The sequence below is a fragment of the Zingiber officinale genome, chromosome 7B (genome assembly GCF_018446385.1).
Source record: "Zingiber officinale cultivar Zhangliang chromosome 7B, Zo_v1.1, whole genome shotgun sequence".
NCBI classification, from domain to species: domain Eukaryota; kingdom Viridiplantae; phylum Streptophyta; class Magnoliopsida; order Zingiberales; family Zingiberaceae; genus Zingiber; species Zingiber officinale.
In genome coordinates, this window is record NC_055999.1 from 70,961,155 (window position 1) to 70,978,664 (window position 17,510).

The 17,510-nt window shown below is 37.2% G+C and overlaps 1 protein-coding gene and 1 long non-coding RNA gene across 3 annotated transcripts; one reads left to right on the plus strand and one right to left on the minus strand.

The window, feature by feature from the left end:
* Positions 1–10,856: 10,856 nt before the first annotated feature.
* On the minus strand, positions 10,857–11,965 carry LOC122005965. 2 transcript variants are annotated; one of them, XR_006118588.1, is made up of 3 exons: positions 11,538–11,957; positions 11,114–11,453; positions 10,857–10,870 (listed from the first exon to the last, which is right to left on the minus strand). It is a non-coding gene; the product is annotated as an uncharacterized LOC122005965 (long non-coding RNA). The 2 variants fall into 2 exon arrangements; XR_006118587.1 differs by lacking the exon at positions 10,857–10,870 and having other exon boundaries at positions 11,212–11,453; positions 11,538–11,965.
* Positions 11,966–15,806: 3,841 nt separating this feature from the next.
* Positions 15,807–17,120, plus strand: LOC122004420 (probable aspartic protease At2g35615). Its single transcript, XM_042559311.1, has one exon. It carries the CDS (start codon positions 15,807–15,809, stop codon positions 17,118–17,120), a length of 1,314 nt encoding a protein of 437 aa, XP_042415245.1.
* Positions 17,121–17,510: the final 390 nt, after the last annotated feature.

The window sequence follows — 17,510 nt, forward strand, 5'->3', positions numbered from 1 at the left end:
TGAGGACATTATCAACCTAGTATCACTAGGACACAGTTTCCTTCTATAATCAACAACACACACTATGAGTGATACCATTTCCCAATTTATCGGGTTTATTGATTCATCGAACTAAATCTCACCCATTGATAAATTAAAGAAATAAATATCAAACATATGTGCTTGTTATTATATTAGGATTAAGAGCACACACTTCCATAATAACTAAGGTCTTTGTTCCTTTATAAAGTCAGTATAAAAGGAACGACCTCAAATGGTCCTACTCAATACACTCTGAGTGTACTAGTGTAATTATATAGTCAAGATAAACTAATACCTAATTACACTACGACTTTCTAATGGTTTGTTCCTTTCCATTCTGGTCGTGAGCTACTGTTTATAATTTATAAGGTACCGATAACATCATCTTCTGTATGTGACACCACATACTATGTTATCTACAATATAAATTAAATGAACAGCTACAAACAAATGTATATAATTAGACCAAATGTGATTCTTTATTCATAATGAATGTTTACAAAGCTTTGGCTCTAAGTATACACTCCAACAATCTCCCACTTATACTAATGACTAAGCTGCCATATCTTCTACCATACATCTGATTCCCATTCCCTCCACATGCCGATCGAAAGCTTTCGCCGGAAGGGCCTTAGTGAAAGGATCTGCCAGGTTATCCGCTGATGCAATCTTGGCGATGACAACTTCTCCTCGCTCACAATATCTCGTATCGGGTGGTACTTGCTCTATATGTTTACTCGCCTTATGAGCTCGTGGTTCCTTCGAGTTTGCAATCGCACCGCTATTATCACAATAAATTGTGATGATCTTGGGCAAACCAGAATCACATCTAAGTCCATTAGAAAGTTCCCGAGCCATACTGCTTCTTTAGCTGCCTCAGAGGCTACATACTCAGCTTCCATGGTTGAGTCCAAAACGCATTTCGCTTAACACTCCTCCATGAAATGGCTCCACCTCCTAAAGTAAACACATAGCCGATGTAGACTTCTTGTTATCCCTATCGATTGGAAATCAATCTGTAACCCATGTGAGCAAATCATCTGCTTGGTAAACTAGCATATAATCCCTAGTCCTTCTCGGTACTTTAATATATGCTTTACCGCATCCAATGTCCTTGTCGAGGTTACTCGATATCTCGACCATGCCTACGGCGGATATCGGTCTCGTATAGCATAGCATACATTAGGCTTCCCACCGAAGCATAAGGAATCGCTTTCATGTCCTCTATCTCTTTTGATGTCTTTGGAGACATCTCTTTAGATAGAGCTACTCCATGTCTAAAAGGTAAGAAACCTTTCTTGGAGTCTTGCATGCTAAAACGAGCAAGGATTGTATCTATATATGAAGCTTGGGATAGACACAACATTCTTTTCTTGCGATCCCTTATAACTTTGATCCCAAGAATGTGCACATTCTCCTAAGTCCTTCATATCAAATTGTTTGGACAACCATACCCTTACGTCTGATAATACCTTGACATTGTTGCCAACTAACAAAATATCATCTACGTATAGTACAAGAAATACCACCACGTTTCCGTTACACTTCTTATATACACAAGACTCATCCGGACTTTGAATAAATCCATATGACTGGATTACTTCATTAAACCGGATGTTCCAAGACCTTGAAGCTTGCTTTAGTCCATAAATGGACCGATTGAGCTTGCATACTAGATGCTCTTTGCCTTTTTCAATAAATCCTTCTGGTTGCTTCATATGGATGTTCTCTTCAAGACTTCCATTAAGGAAAGCTGTCTTGACATCCATTTGCCAAATCTCATAATCCATATGAGCAGCAATGGATAAGAGTATCCGGATAGACTTAAGCATGGCTACCGGTGAAAAGGTTTCCTCATAATCGATTCCCTCTTTCTGAGTGTACCCTTTCGCAACAAGCCTAGCTTTGAAGGTTTCTACCTTCCCGTCTGTCCCTCTTTTCCTTTTGTAGATCCACTTGCATCCAACGGCTTTTACACCATCAGGTGGTTCTACAAGCTCCCAGACCTTATTAGAGTACATGGACTCTATTTCAGAATTCATTGCCTTTTGCCAAGATGCTGCATCTATATCTTGGAGTGCTTCGTCATATGACCGGGGATCAGGTTCATGTTTACCCGGGATCAAGTCCGAAGACTCTCCCAAAAACATGAATCTTTCAGGCTGCATTACAACCCTCCCACTACGACGAGGCACTGTCTGTGGTTGTGTATCATGTGTGACACGTGTTGCAGTCTCTTGTGGTACTTCATCTTGTACTGTTGGTACTGAAGTAGACATGTCCTCTCTAAGTTCTTCTAAAACAATTTTACTACTGGGCTTGTGATCCATTATATAGTCCTCTTCTAAAAACTGGGCATTGGTGCTAACAATGACCTTCTGGTCTTTAGGACTATAAAATAAACCACCTTTCGTTCCTTTGGGATATCCTACAAACACGCGAACTTCTGTACGGGATTCTAACTTATCAGCATCTGGTTTCAGCACATGTGCTGGACTACCCCATATCCGAATATGTCTTAGACTGGGTTTTCGCCCATTCCACAATTCTATGGGAGTAGAAGAAACTGATTTAGAAGGTACTAAGTTCAGAACGTATACTGCTGTTTCCAGAGCATATCCCCAAAACGAATTTGGTAATTCTGAATAACTCATCATTGATCTAACCATCTCCATAAGAGTCCTATTCCTTCGTTCTGCCACACCATTCTGTTGGGGTGTTCCAGGTGCAGACAATTGGGATTGAATCCCGGCCTCTGATAAGTAATTCCTAAACTCTCCTAAGAGGTATTCGCCACCACGATCTGACCGTAGTGTCTTGATACTTTTACCTAGTCGTTTCTCCACATCAGCCTTGTATTCTTTGAACTTATCAAAGCACTCGGACTTGCGGCGCATTAGGTAAATGTATCCATATCTTGAATAATCGTCTATGAAAGAGACAAAATATTCAAAACCTCCTCTTGCCTGGACAGACATAGGACCACACAAATCAGAGTGAACCAACTCTAACACTTCTTTGGCTCTATACCCCTTGGCCTTGAACGACCTCTTGGTCATTTTACCTTCTAAGCAAGATTCACAAGTTGGAAAATTTTCCAACTCTAATGAACTTAAAAGTCCATCGGCTATAAGCCTCTGAATCCTACTTAAGTTAATATGACCAAGCCTTAGATGCCAAAGATATGCTTGATTCATTTCTGAAGGTTCTTTTCTCTTATTAGAATTAGAAGATGAATTATAAATTTCCATGTTTTGCTTTGTGGAAGAATTTGGATTTAAAATATACAAATTGTCAACTAATGCACCAGAACAGATAATCACTTTATTTCTTTTAATAACTACATCGTTACTGAAAGAAACTGAATATCCATCTAAAAACAGTTTAGAAACTGAAATTAAATTCTTTCTAAAACTGGGTACATAAAGACAATTTCTTAAAACCAAATTTCTATTTCTACTAAAAGATAAGTAGACGTCTCCCACTGCAACAGCTGCCACCTTAGTAGCATTGCCCATGTAGATAGTAATCTCCCCTTCAGATAGTCGTCGGGTTTCCTGGAACCCCTGCAAGGAATTGCAGACATGATCAGTGGCTCCCGTATCTACACACCAGGTGCTGGTAGATAACACCGCTAAACATGTTTCAACAACTAGAGTATGAGATATACCTTTGTTTTGGTTCTTACGAGGACAGTCCACCTTCCAATGTCCTGCCTGCTTGCAGATGAAGCACTTGCCCTTCGGCTTCTTCATTCCAGCTTTAAATCCCGTACTCTGAGATTTATTCACTTTCTTTGCTGAACCATTTTGTTTCTTCTTCTTCTTACCTTTCGGTTTAGAAGTAGAACCATTTTCAACATAGTGAATTTGAGCATTGTGACGAAATAACCCTTCTGCTGCTTGAAGTTCTGTCAGTAGTTCCCCTAATGAATAAATCCTTTTATTCATATTATAGTTCAGGCGGAACTGCTCAAAACTTCTAGGTAGGGTTTGGAGGATCATATCGATCTGGGTTTCCCCATCAATTTCTCCTCCAAGGATCTGTATTTCGTTCAGATAAGCCATCATGTTTAGGATATGATCCCTTACAGGAGTACCCTCTTGCATGGTGGCTGTCATTATCTTTCTCATAGCTTCTTGTCTAGAAGCCCTATCCTGATGACCAAAGAGTTCCTTGAGATTGTTCATAATATCATAAGCTGTTGGTAAATCTTTATGTTGATGTTGCAATACATTTGACATTGAAGCCAAAATGTAACACCGCGCCATCTCATCTGCTTTTACCCATTTCCTATGATATTCAATCTCCTCTTGGGTAGATTCACCAGTGGGTGCATCAGGGCAATGCTCAGTCAGTACAAATTTATAGCTTTCAGCAGTAAGAACAATGTCCAGGTTTCTTTTCCAATCTATGTAATTTGGTCCAGTAAGTCTATTTTGTTGAAGTATGATGGACAGTGGGTTGAAAGTCATCCTAAGAATCACAAATAACTTTTGGTCAGAACTCTAAATTTAGAATAATATTGATTCCTCAAACAATACTATTTTAAATTAACCAACACCTTAAAACACCGTGAATTTTGTATGCCACGTTAGTGTGGACGATACAAATTCAACATTAGTAAAGGAGGGTTTTAACCCATTAATTTTATTATCTTGTCAACCTAACTTTTGACAAATAAAATTAATAGTTGGTATTATTTGGTCACACAAATAATAGCAGTGACTCCGTTGGGGAGGATACTATTAGATGTGTCTAAGTGTACACCATTACTTGACACTAAGTCCATTAATAAGATTATGCCCCTTCCGTTGGGGAAGATCACACGCTCTTAATTAACTTCCTATAGTCATCCAAAATGGAAGTCTGTTCTAGTGATCCGCAAACAAGCTCATCCGTTATGGAGGAAGGCACTCAGAGCCAACGCGCAAGCTTGTTTGCATCACTTACAAACCAGTAATGGAGACCATGGGATTTACTTAAAAATCCCTCTCCCACTTAGTTATTTATAAATGAGGAATTTTAACTATGCTAGCCTACTAAACTTGTAAACTAACATGCACACACAGCACAATATAAAAGCAATAAATAGAAAATTTAATTTTCAACTATTATGTCTTTTATCTTTAATTGTCCTCCGGGTGTTGTCATCCGAAGCTGCTGCCATATTTGGCCACCGCCACCGGGTCTATCTGTCGCATCCATCTTGCTCCGAGTTCCGCTGCGCCTCTGGTCCTTAGAAGGTTCCACGCTTTGCAAGATTCGATCCGCGACATAAATAGAATTTTACATTTTGATCCTATATTCCATAAAAGGAATGTACATGTATCTAGATCAAAAATAAAATCCTAATAAAACTAAATACAGCTCCTGTTGTATTTTAATACAATCATGCACACACATATAAATTGCCCTTGACATGTCCAAGGGTCCAATCACACACATAATTAAATAAAAGCCATAATAGTTGGATCCTGCATCCATAGAGTTAGCACATCCTACTATTAACCTGCCTAAATTATGTATGACATGTGCATAATTAAACTAAATACCAAATACACAGAGGCAAAACCCTAGCTCTGATACCAATTGATGGTTGCTACTCGGAAAGCCTATAGGTTCCACTGTACAAAAATTTTGTACAAAGGTCTGAACCTTTTCCTAGCTACCATGTGTTCTTTTAAATTAAATTTTGGATCTCCTGCGGAACTTAACACGTTTGATCCAAAACTTAATCTATTTGTTCTTTTAGGTTTTGACTTGGATCTCCTGCGAAACTTAACACGTTCGACCCAAGTCTCCTTAAGTTATTAATTCCATTAAATATCAATTTCCATAAAAGGTTCCCAGGTTCGACGTGGCGAGGCACATGGCCTTCTTGGATATGGGAGCAACCACCACCGACTAGACAAAACCTTTAATAGAAAGCTAATATTTAATTTCCTAAAATAACTTTAGGTTAACCAAAGAGAACAATCAAATCACAAGGAAAAGAAAGAAACAAAAGAACACAACTTCGAAAAACCATATTCGAAATACTAGAACGTAAGCCTCTTGTATTTGGTATTATTTCCATAAATAACTAGCATGATGCGGAAATAGAAATTACTAGTTATACCTTGTAGAAAAACCTCTTGATCTTCTACCGTATTCCTCTTCTAACCTCGGACGTTGTGTGGGCAACGATCTTCCAAGATGAGAAACCACCAACCACCTTCTTCTCCTCCAAGCAAGGTTCGGCCACAAAGGGAAACTTCACCAAGGAGGAAAAACAAAATACTAACCAAGCTCCAAGAGATGCTAGCTTTCTCTCCTTCTTCTTCTTCTTCTCCGAGTAGTATCCGGCCACCACAAGAACTCCAAGGGAGAGGGAGAGGTTCGGCCACCACAAGAGGAAGAGAGGGAGAGGGTAATGGCCGGCCACAACACCAAGGAAAGAGGGAGAGAAAACAATAGAGGTTGTCACTTGTGAAGGCACCCTCACCCCTTCTTTTATATTCCTTGGCCTAGGCAAATTAGGAAATAAATTTTCCTTAATTTCCTTGACATGATTTAATTGAGAGAAATAAAATAAAATTTCCCCAATTAATTTGTGATGGCCGGCCACATCATTGGAAGGCAAATAGGACAAGTTTCAATCAACAATTAAAACTTCCTAATTTGTTTCCGGAAATTTTAAAAAAAAATAAAATTTCTCTTTAAAATCTCTTCATGGTTAATAAAAGGAAATATCTATAATTTTAATTTTATTAACATGTGAATAATTAAAGAGAAAATAAAACATCTCTCCAATCTACAAATAAGGAAAGAGATCTAATCTCTTTCTTTAATCTTTTGTAGATCTTTTATAAGAGAGATATTTTAATTTTAATTCTCTTTAAAATATATCTTCCACATAATAATAAAAATTAAAATTAAATTTCTTTTTAATTTTATTTGGCCGGCCCTACTAGCTTGGGTTCAAGCTAGGGCCGGCCACCCCAAAGTATACCTAGGCCGGCCCTAGCTTGATTCCCAAGCTAGCTTGGCCGGCCCCCTTTGGGTGGGTGTAAAAGGTGGGTATAGGTGGGTATAGTACTCTATAAATAAGAGGCTACGATAGGGACCGAGAGGAGGAATTTGTTTTGGTCTCCCGATAAAATTAAGCATCCCGTGTTCGCCCCGAACACACAACTTAATTTTATCAATGATAATTCATTCCACTAGAGAACTATCATTGAACTACCGCACCAATCCCAAATTACATTTTTGGGCTCCTTCTTATTATGAGTGTGTTAGTCTCCCTGTGTTTAAGATATCGAATGTCCACTAATTAAGTGAGTTACTGACAACTCATTTAATTAATATCTAAGTCCAAGAGTAGTACCACTCAACCTTATTATCATGTCGGACTAAGTCCACCTGCAGGGTTTAACATGACAATCTTTATGAGCTCCTCTTGAGGACATTATCAACCTAGTATCACTAGGACACAGTTTCCTTCTATAATCAACAACACACACTATGAGTGATACCATTTCCCAATTTATCGGGTTTATTGATTCATCGAACTAAATCTCACCCATTGATAAATTAAAGAAATAAATATCAAACATATGTGCTTGTTATTATATTAGGATTAAGAGCACACACTTCCATAATAACTAAGGTCTTTATTCCTTTATAAAGTCAGTATAAAAGGAACGACCTCAAATGGTCCTACTCAATACACTCTGAGTGTACTAGTGTAATTATATAGTCAAGATAAACTAATACCAAATTACACTACGACTTTCTAATGGTTTGTTCCTTTCCATTCTGGTCGTGAGCTACTGTTTATAATTTATAAGGTACCGATAACATCATCTTCTGTATGTGACACCACATACTATGTTATCTACAATATAAATTAAATGAACAACTACAAACAAATGTATATAATTAGACCAAATGTGATTCTTTATTCATAATGAATGTTTACAAAGCTTTGGCTCTCAGTATACACTCCAACACTTAGCTCGCCGAGGGTGGTCCGTCGGTGTAGTTGAGCACTCCTTGAGCTGATATGCCATTGAGATGTTCCATTGAGGTCCAAAGTTGGGTGGTCTCGACTTTGGCACTCTTGTGTGACGGCTTGAGTGTGAAGTTTGGTGAGATTGGTTGTGAGTTGGATTGGTTAGGATTTATTTCATTTTATTAGTGTTTTATTAGTGTTCTTATCATTGCAATTTAGCATTTCTTTGTTTTGTTGAAGTTTAATTCATGTTTGGTAGTTGTTTAATTCTTGTTTGATGCTTAGTTAATTGTTTAGTGTTTAAGTTCTAAGTTAGGGTTTAAATTCTGCTTAGATTAGATTTTATTTCTGTCTTGTTATTTCATATTTAGTTTAAGTGTGTTGATGGATTTATCACAACGTAGTGTGACAATGCGTAATGATTTGTTCATTGGCACATAGTTAGGTTTTATTCTTGCTTTAGATTAATCTCTTTATTGTTGTGCTTTTCCATTGTTACATTTAGATTCAAGCTTAAATTCCCCTAACTCCATTTTTATATCGAAAACCCCAAAAATAGGAATAAAATACAATCCTAGATTACATATCATCGTTGGTTCCTCGAGAGCGATCCTGGGCTCGTTACTACGACATTATTGTTTAATTAAGGGGTTCAGTGGAAAATACATTTGTATAATTTGATAAGCCTATTTGTGACATTTAATATAGATTTTCTCGCTTCATCAGTGCCCTCCATGGAGCTTGGAGACACCTTCGGGTGGATAAGCAGCGAGCGTTGTGGAGCTAATCAACGTGGCTGACTCAGGGTTGGAGGTGCCTCCTATGGAGGTTGGAGGCGCGGTTCGAGCAGAAGCTAATATACACTTGATTTCAGCAACCTTTCTACCGCGCATTGCTCAAAGGACGATCCGACAAAGTTGTAACTTGACTCCGACAACCGAAAGCCTTCAACTCTCATTTCTTACTTGTCGGTATATTGTTATTTATGGCATTTAAAGTGTACTTTGATTTGTAAATATTTTGAAACTATAGTGATTACCCATCGAAAGCACTCTTACATGCGAGCCTTGGATTAGGAGTCGCCACAGGCTCCAAACCAAGTAAAATCTTGGTGTTTGTGTATTGATCTTTATTTTCTGCTGTGATTACTCAATTATCTTAAAAATGAAAGTGAAAGTCACGAACGCTATTCACTCCCCCCCTCTAGCACTTTACGATCCTACATAAAAAAACAAAATTACTTGCAAAATAGATTTAGCACATATGCATAAATTAATTTATGAATTAGATCTTATTTTACCAAGATTAGGATTTAGTCTTGGTCTTAACTTAGATTTCTAAAATGGATCTAAGTTAACATGTGCCTACAATCCCATTGGACTTATCCTCACTAGATCTCTCTCTTCTAGTTGTTTCCCGTCACTTACCATTTGCAGATTTACTTGACGTCTGACCCACCATGTCTTCCTACTAGATGCCCCCGTCATGTTGTACACCACCGTTATGCCTTTGCCCATCTCTCTCTTTTATTTTTGTTTTCATCTTCTTCCTCATTTCCTTCTTCACTTTCTCTTCTCTAATAGCAATAACCTACAGTTTTTACCTCTCCTCTTCTCAAGCACAAGAGCTTTCTTTTCTTCTCCTTTCTCTTCTCTAGAAAGTAAGAAACGTAACATCAGCTGCTACCCTCTTCTAGCAACATGTGCAACCTTTGTATCTTCTACCTCTTCTCATGTTTTTTAGGATTTTGTTTGGCACCATAAGAATAGTCCTATTTTGTCTTGATTTGCTCTCTTTAATCATTACCGAGCTCACCAAAGCTAGTTGAGGTAGGTAACAAAGAAGGTAAAACTCTCCTCTTTAATTTGCTTCTTCTTCCTTATCTTCTCTCCTTTGTTATCACAAAAACAATGGTCTTCCCAGTGGCGGATTTACAAAGGGGCTTGGGGGGGCCACGGCCCCCCAAGTCTCCATGTAAATCCTCCTTATATATGCATGCACTACAAGAAAAAAGCCTTACAACAACAGTTTTTCACCGTTGTCGTAGCCCCTTTCGGACTGTTGTTAAAGGCCGTGTTGTTAAAAGGGGTACCCAAAGACAACAGTTTTTAACCGTTGTCTTTGAAGGCAAAGACAATAGTTTTACAACGGTGAAAAACCGTTGTCTTTTCCTTCAAAGACAACAGTTTTTCACCGTTGTCTTTGAGCGTCTACCTTTAATAACAGGGTTTTCAACAACAGTTTTAAACTATCTACGACAACGGTGAAAAACCGTTGTCTTTTTTAGATAAAAAATAAAAAAAATTAATACACAATTTTTCAATATTATAAATCATTCAAAATACTAAATTTCAAAATAAAATTTAATATATAATTTTCTAACATTCAAAAATAATATCTATAACATTCTGAAGAAATTTCATAAGCAACCAATAAAATTTCATAAGCAACCAACAAAATGATAACACTATTAAAACAAAGGTAGAACAATATAACACAAGATTTTCTAATCTGTTTTGACTGTTGAACTTTTGCTCCTAATCTGTTTCAAGGATCGCAGCGCTGCTACAGTGCTCTTCATGTATAAGCTCTGCATATATTTAATCTCCTCCATCTCCGGAACCCTCCCACCTGATTGTGCCGGCTTTGACACTCCACTTTGTCCGTCGCATTCTGCTGAAATTGACAGGTTGTTGCTGGGGAAGAGGTGGTCGAGCATAGCCACACACTCCTTCACGAGTTTGTATAGGAGATCAGTTGTAAAGAATGGCTGCTGCAGCACCTTTTCGATGAAGGGCTGCCTGATAAGTGCTCCTATTCTCTTGTCATACTTCTTCAATATTTTCACTAGACCTGAATTCATCACAACAAGAATAATAAACCATCTAAATGAGTGCACAAATTTTAAAAAAAAAAGAATCAGAAGAAAGGACAAAACAGTTAATCAATAACACTCAGATAATTGTAAACTATAATTAGGCTCTGATCATGACTATGCTAACATGAGTTTCCTTGTTAACAAATTAAGAAATAATGGTTTGGAGAAATTAACAAACAAGACATGTAATATCTAAAACAAATGGGAGAGTTTGATACCTAAATAAAATCAACCTTGTTCAGTCAATGTAAAATCAGTTAAACTGCATTGGTAGTAGGCAAATAACATAAAATTTTCTGTTGTGGAAGTTATAATGAGAGTTCAACAAATAAACGATTTATAGCATAATAAAAAAGCTAAAACGAGTTCAACAGTCAAAGTTCATGTTGTCAGCTGAATAAACAAAGATGTGCTGGAATGGTTAAAGATAAAACCATCCTCGTGCTCCTATTTTCATGGGTAATTTTTTAGTGGATCAGCCGTTTTTCCAGATCTTGCATCAGACCAGGCTTTGGCAATCGTCCGCTTCATCTCATCATCGCCTTCTTCATACATGTTCTGAAAATATATTAAAATCACTATCCGAGTTTGAATACAACAACTCAGAGGCCAATAGAGAAGCATAGAGGATAGATAGATCACCTTCATCAAATCCATAATTCCTGCCATCGGATCTTTCTCTTGGCCAAGATTTGGCTTAAGCTGCAAATCAAAAAGCCAAATAGTTCTTGATGTTCTAAGAGAACTATTGGCGAGATGAACAATGCAAACAAGAAAGAGCAAGTATGTAAAAGCCTACAGGTGGAGGGCGACACACTTAAATTTGCAAGATATAACAGAATTAGAATGCAGTATCATTCCATTTATTATATGTTTGCTCAAGGCCAAATTCTACTACTCTTTTCCAAACATATTTATGCCAACTTCAATATTATGTTCTTCATATAAGGTTTACTTGGCAAGACTACAAATGATACTAGAATGTAGAAACTAAGTTTAGGAAGAATGTAAGAAGCAGTGTACAATATTAATACGCATGAATTTAAGAAAGCAAAATCTATAATTTATGACATTATAAGTACCTTGTCTTCCTTAAAGTGCAGGTCCAACCAGTTTACCAATTTTCTATAATTTATGCTATAAATCAGTTAAACTGCATTGGTAGTACACAAATAACATAAAATTTTCTGTTGTGGAAGTTATAAAATTTAAACTGCATTAAATGAGCCTACGTAGTAAATGAAAGACGATGGAAATAAGAAAACCTAATCTAACTTAAACTATGATTGCAAGGAAATTAAAGACAACATAAAGTAAGCATGTAATGAAACTAAGCATGGAATGTAACTTAGAGCATTAAAGAAAGCTAATCTACCCTAGCCTAATTGCATTCAAATGAAGAACAAAACTTATAGCAATTGCAAAAGATAAGACAAGCAAACATTAAGTGAAATAAAATGCACGAATTTAAACCTACTGTTGGAAGAAACATTTTGTCGAACACCTTATGAGCATAAATCGAAATGACATGAGTACATGCAAATCTAAAACAAGGGAGAACAACTCAATACAAGCATCAAACAATCAACTAAAAGAAACATCACTATCAATTCGAATCAAGTGAAGAAACTGCAACAAACAAAAGCTGTCCAGATCTGTTGAAGAATTGCTGATCGAACTTGAAGACTGCTGTGGAAAAAAAGGTGGAGCTGTGACTGGCCAAATCTGGTCCGGATGAAGGAAGTAGTGCTGGAATTGAAGTATGCTGTGCTGACCAAATCTGGAGAAGATGTTGTTGCTCGAACTCAGAACTCGGAGGAATGAAGTCGCCTGTTGAATCTGTCGCGAACCCTAGCCCGCGCGAGGAAGAAATGCCGCGAACACGGAGGACGTCGCGAACAGAGAGAAGACTGAGCCGTAGAGGCAAAATTCCTTGAAAATTAACTCATTGACTCAAATCTTTAGGTTCAATTTGGATCAACTTGAGCTCAATCCCTAGAAAATAAAAGTGCACAATTATAAGTAGAAATTCATAAAAATAGGAAGAATTATAACAAAACTCATAATATAAATTCAACTTAATAAACATGATAAAAATCAACAATTAATCATATGAAAGGATTAAAACATGAAAATTAAAGGTAGAAATAATGTATTAAAATGCTAATTATCAAGGGCTCGGGAGGTTATTGTGGCGGTGAGCTGGGACAGAGGAATAGGGCAATGACAACACTAGAGTAAAGATCGGTTAGAGCAAACCTGGTTCGATCGTCGAAGCTGCGATGTGTAGAGAGGCGCCGCAGGAAGTTAGATCTAGGGTTCAAACCCCTCTTAACCGAAGATCCACCAATGCAGGGTCGGCGACTCTAGGAGAAGAGAAATCTCTGGATGGACTCCAGTGATCAGTGGAGAAGAGCCTTAGCCGGCGGTGGACGCTTGGTGCTAGCGCGATCAATTTCCTCGTGGCTTCGGCATCGGGGAAGAGTTAGGGCTCGGCAACGGCAGCTATGGCGTTGATTGGAGCAAGGCACGACTCAATGAGGCTTCAGCCGACGTTGAGTAACTCTTGGCTGGTGGTTATGTATGCATGTGGGGAGAAGAAGTATCGCGGCGTCGATAGGCGGCGAGGATCAGCGTCGGGTTGGGAAGGAGGGGAAAGGGGAATCGTCAGTGGTGACCTAGCCTCACGCGAACAAAAAAACTCTTTGTTCGTGAGTTTTTTTTCGTGAAGTTAAAAAAAACTATTATTTTTTTGGGATTCAACAACATTCAATAGACAACAGTTTAATAAAACTGTTGTATATTATCATGTAAGCAACGCTAAAAGACAACAGTTTTTTAAAATCGTTGTCTTTGACATACATTAGACAACAGTTTTTTAAAAATCGTTGTCTTTGACATACATTAGACAACAGTTTTTTAAAAACCGTTGTCATTTAAAAAAAATTATGGTGAACAACAACGGTTTTCAATAAAACCGTTGTTAAATGGCAAAAAGACAACAGTTTCTCGAAAAACTGTTGTCTATTAGGTGTGGTTAAATCTAAAATTTCTTGTAGTGATATGGTTATATATATTATATATACTAGGATATATATATATAGTATACAGATATAATTAGAATGGTGAAGGAGTATAGGATGATGAAATTAATCTTCCTTTTTAATATATTTTAATATAATCGATGATATACTTTTAAATATGCTATATAATTTTAGAGAAAAATATTTCTTTTGGGTGTTTTTTAATTTACCTGATAGGCATTATGTTGGAAAAAAAATAAAATTTAACAAAAGGAAACTAATTTACTTGATAGGAATTATGTTGGAAAAAAAAAATTAACAAAAGGAAACTACTGATCATTAATTATATACAAATATTATTAGTAATAATATTATTAGTTTATTACTATATAGAAATTTTTTCTAATTTATGATATAGGCATTTTCTCTTCTATGGCTAGACATCTCGATCTTTTCCAATTCACACCAAAATCATTATTGTTACTTTCATTGTCAATTGTAGCATCATCGATCGCCAGAATTCAAAATTGATTACATATTTAGAAAGTCCGCAACCTAAATTTTCTATTGGTAGTTTGATACCAAAATCTTGAGTAATATCGCAACTTGAGAAGGGTCGTTGGCCCTTGTTTCGTGTCGGAGCTACATTTGAACTTGTTCGTTATTGTTGTCTTGTCAACCACGGTAACCTAGGACGGTGATTTCTAAGTAAATTTTGACCTCGATTTCAGTAATAAATTGAGAATTCGGAGGTTGTTCAAGGGTGTACAAATTTCTGACGATAATTTTTTTTGTCACTTAGCATACGGCCCCCCTAAATTTAAAATTCTGGATCTGCCCCTGGGTCTTCCTTTTATTTTTTTTGCAAGCATCCCTTTACAAGCAGCTCTTTTTTGCTTTATTTAACCATAGTAAGAACAAGAGGAGTAAGTTATTCCTTTCTTCTTCCATGTTTCATTAATTGAAGAAGAGTTGTAAAGTATAAAATTTATTTTATTAGGTTGTTAGTTAGGATGATTATTTAAATTGTAATGAGGTCTCATATGTAGAAATTCTTTGACTTTGAGTCATAGATAAGTTACGAGGATCCTCGATTGTTTCAATTAGACTTAATCAAAGGCTAAGGTTGATATTTTCAAATTTAAGTTTGTTTTTATCTCCTTAAATTTGAAATTTAAAGTTTTGGATTGTGAAAATTGACCTACCAAATTTTTAAAAATTTCAACTTATATTTTAAAAATATTTTTTAGTTTTTAAGAGTTGGATAATCTGATTTTATATTGTATTAATTTTTTAAATTTATTGAATTCGGCTCCTGGTTGAAAATTTTGGCTACATCAATTCATATTGATCTATATAGGAGCATCGTTGTCGATGTTGGAGGTTGGTCGGTAGACATCCAGTAAGTATCAAGCCAATCCACATTATCGGAGAAAGTTCCATTATTAGTAGTGAAAAAAATAACGTGGAGACACACTCATTCTGAATGCATCCAATACGATTAAAACAATATAACTAAACTTGGAATGGGAGCAAAGTTCCTTCTAAATAAATATAAATTAGTCAGGAGGAGGAGAAGGAAACTTACACCTATGGATCCTTTCGGAATCAATTAATTATATAATAACAATGAAAGATATATTTTTGCCATTTCAAGCTTGATTTGGACCATTAATCGAATTGATGAGATGCCTAGCTCCCATTAATTAATTTCCAATTCCTCTTAAAATTTAAATGTGTTTCCAAATCTCACTTCCTTCCAAATTTTATTCAATTAATCTTATCATTAATTCCCGTTAATTAAACTTCTTTATTCTCCTGTTGAATCTCTCTATAAATTATATTCACGCACCAGTTGAAAAAGTATATATCTTCATTAATTATCGCAATGGCGGCCATAGTTACCTTCTTCCGCCTCCTCTTACTGATCTCCTTCGTGCCGACTCTTGTCCCACAAGACACTGTCTTTGACATTGAGTTGATCCACCGCGACTCCCCCAAGTCGCCACTGTACAACAGCTCGATGACACCTTTTGATCGCCTACAGGCCGCCACTGTTCGCTCGGTCAACCGAGCTAGCTACTTGGACAAGCGCATCACCATGAAGACCTCCGCTGACATGGAGATCGGCTTGCGCTATATTGATGGGGAATTCTTTATGCTGATTAGCATGGGCATGCCAAACTCGCAATCTGTGTGGGGCATCATCGACACCGGCAGCGAACTAAATTGGGTTGACTGTGATGGCTGCCAATGCTCCAATGGGAACACCACCCTATTCAATCCTAATGCATCCCTCTCCTACAAGAAGTTATCTTGCTTTTCCGATGAATGTAGGAGCTTGAGCATGGGTCGTTGCAATGATGATGAGATGTGCCAGTACCATGCCGCCTATGGCGGTGGCTCCAACGTCGACGGAATTTTATCGTCAGAAACCTTGCATTTAGCCTCATTAGATCCGTTCCAATTATTCTTAATTCCAAATATGACATTCGGTTGCAACTTCCGGTCTGTGAAGACTGGAATTGCCAACCCTAGCGGCATCATTGGGTTGCGCCCCAAGCCTCCATCTCTGATCTACCAGCTTGCCCCTAAGTACATTAGCAAGTACTTCTCCTACTGCCTGGACATGCTCGATGAGGGATTCAGTAGTAGGCTCTTCTTGGGACGCGGCAAACCGACGGTCGCCGGAAATAGGATCGTCACGCCGCTCAAGACGCAAGACAACTTCTACGCCGTGCAACTTAACGCCATCTCAATCCCGGATGAGTTTAACATCTTCCTTACTACGAGGTCCAAGTTGAGCGCCGGAAACATCATCTTCGACTCTGGCACCGTCATGACCATGCTGGACACTGTAGTGGTGGACCAATTGGTGAGGGAATTGACGGATTACGTTAACTTGCAGATTGTGAAGATTGACTCATTCAAATTGTGCTTCACGGTGTTCTCGACAGAGGTAGAGGAGAGGCTGCCGGGGTTGTGGTTCTCGTTTGATGGGACATTGGGGAACTTCAGGGTGAGCCCTGAAAACTTGTTTAGGTGGTTTAGACGGAATGTGAAATGCATGGTGATATTGGGAAGGGATGGTATACAGATCTTTGGGAATATTATGCAGCAAGATATTTTGGTTGGACATGATCTAGAAAAAATGGAATTGACTATTGTAGAGAAAAAATGTAGCGACTTATATAAACCCTAATAAGCGTGTATTATGTAATATGAAGTGCTAAGTTGAACATTCATATTTATATTTATGGTCATAAGTCATGGAATTTCATTGAAAGGAAATGTGCATTTATTTATTTTTTCAATGATTTAACTAGACAATTTAATTGACTAGGAGAAGTTTGATTGAATAAAATTTTCTCTCTCTTTGAAATGATACAAATTAACATTACATGTTATTTCAAATTAGCATTACATGTTATTTCTAAATACAAGGAGGTGTTTGGAATTTTATATTAAGTTCATTCGAGTTCCATATCCAACTATTGAGAATGTTTGCGAGGGTGAATAATGACTCACATGTTTTCATTTTGACTGTTGATAGTGTACTCGTGTATAAGATGTTAATGCACAGTAAAAAATA

Coding starts and splice junctions, on each gene's coding strand:
- LOC122004420 (XM_042559311.1), top strand. CDS start 15,807: ATGGCGGCCATAGTTACCTTCTTCCGCCTCCTCTTACTGATCTCCTTC.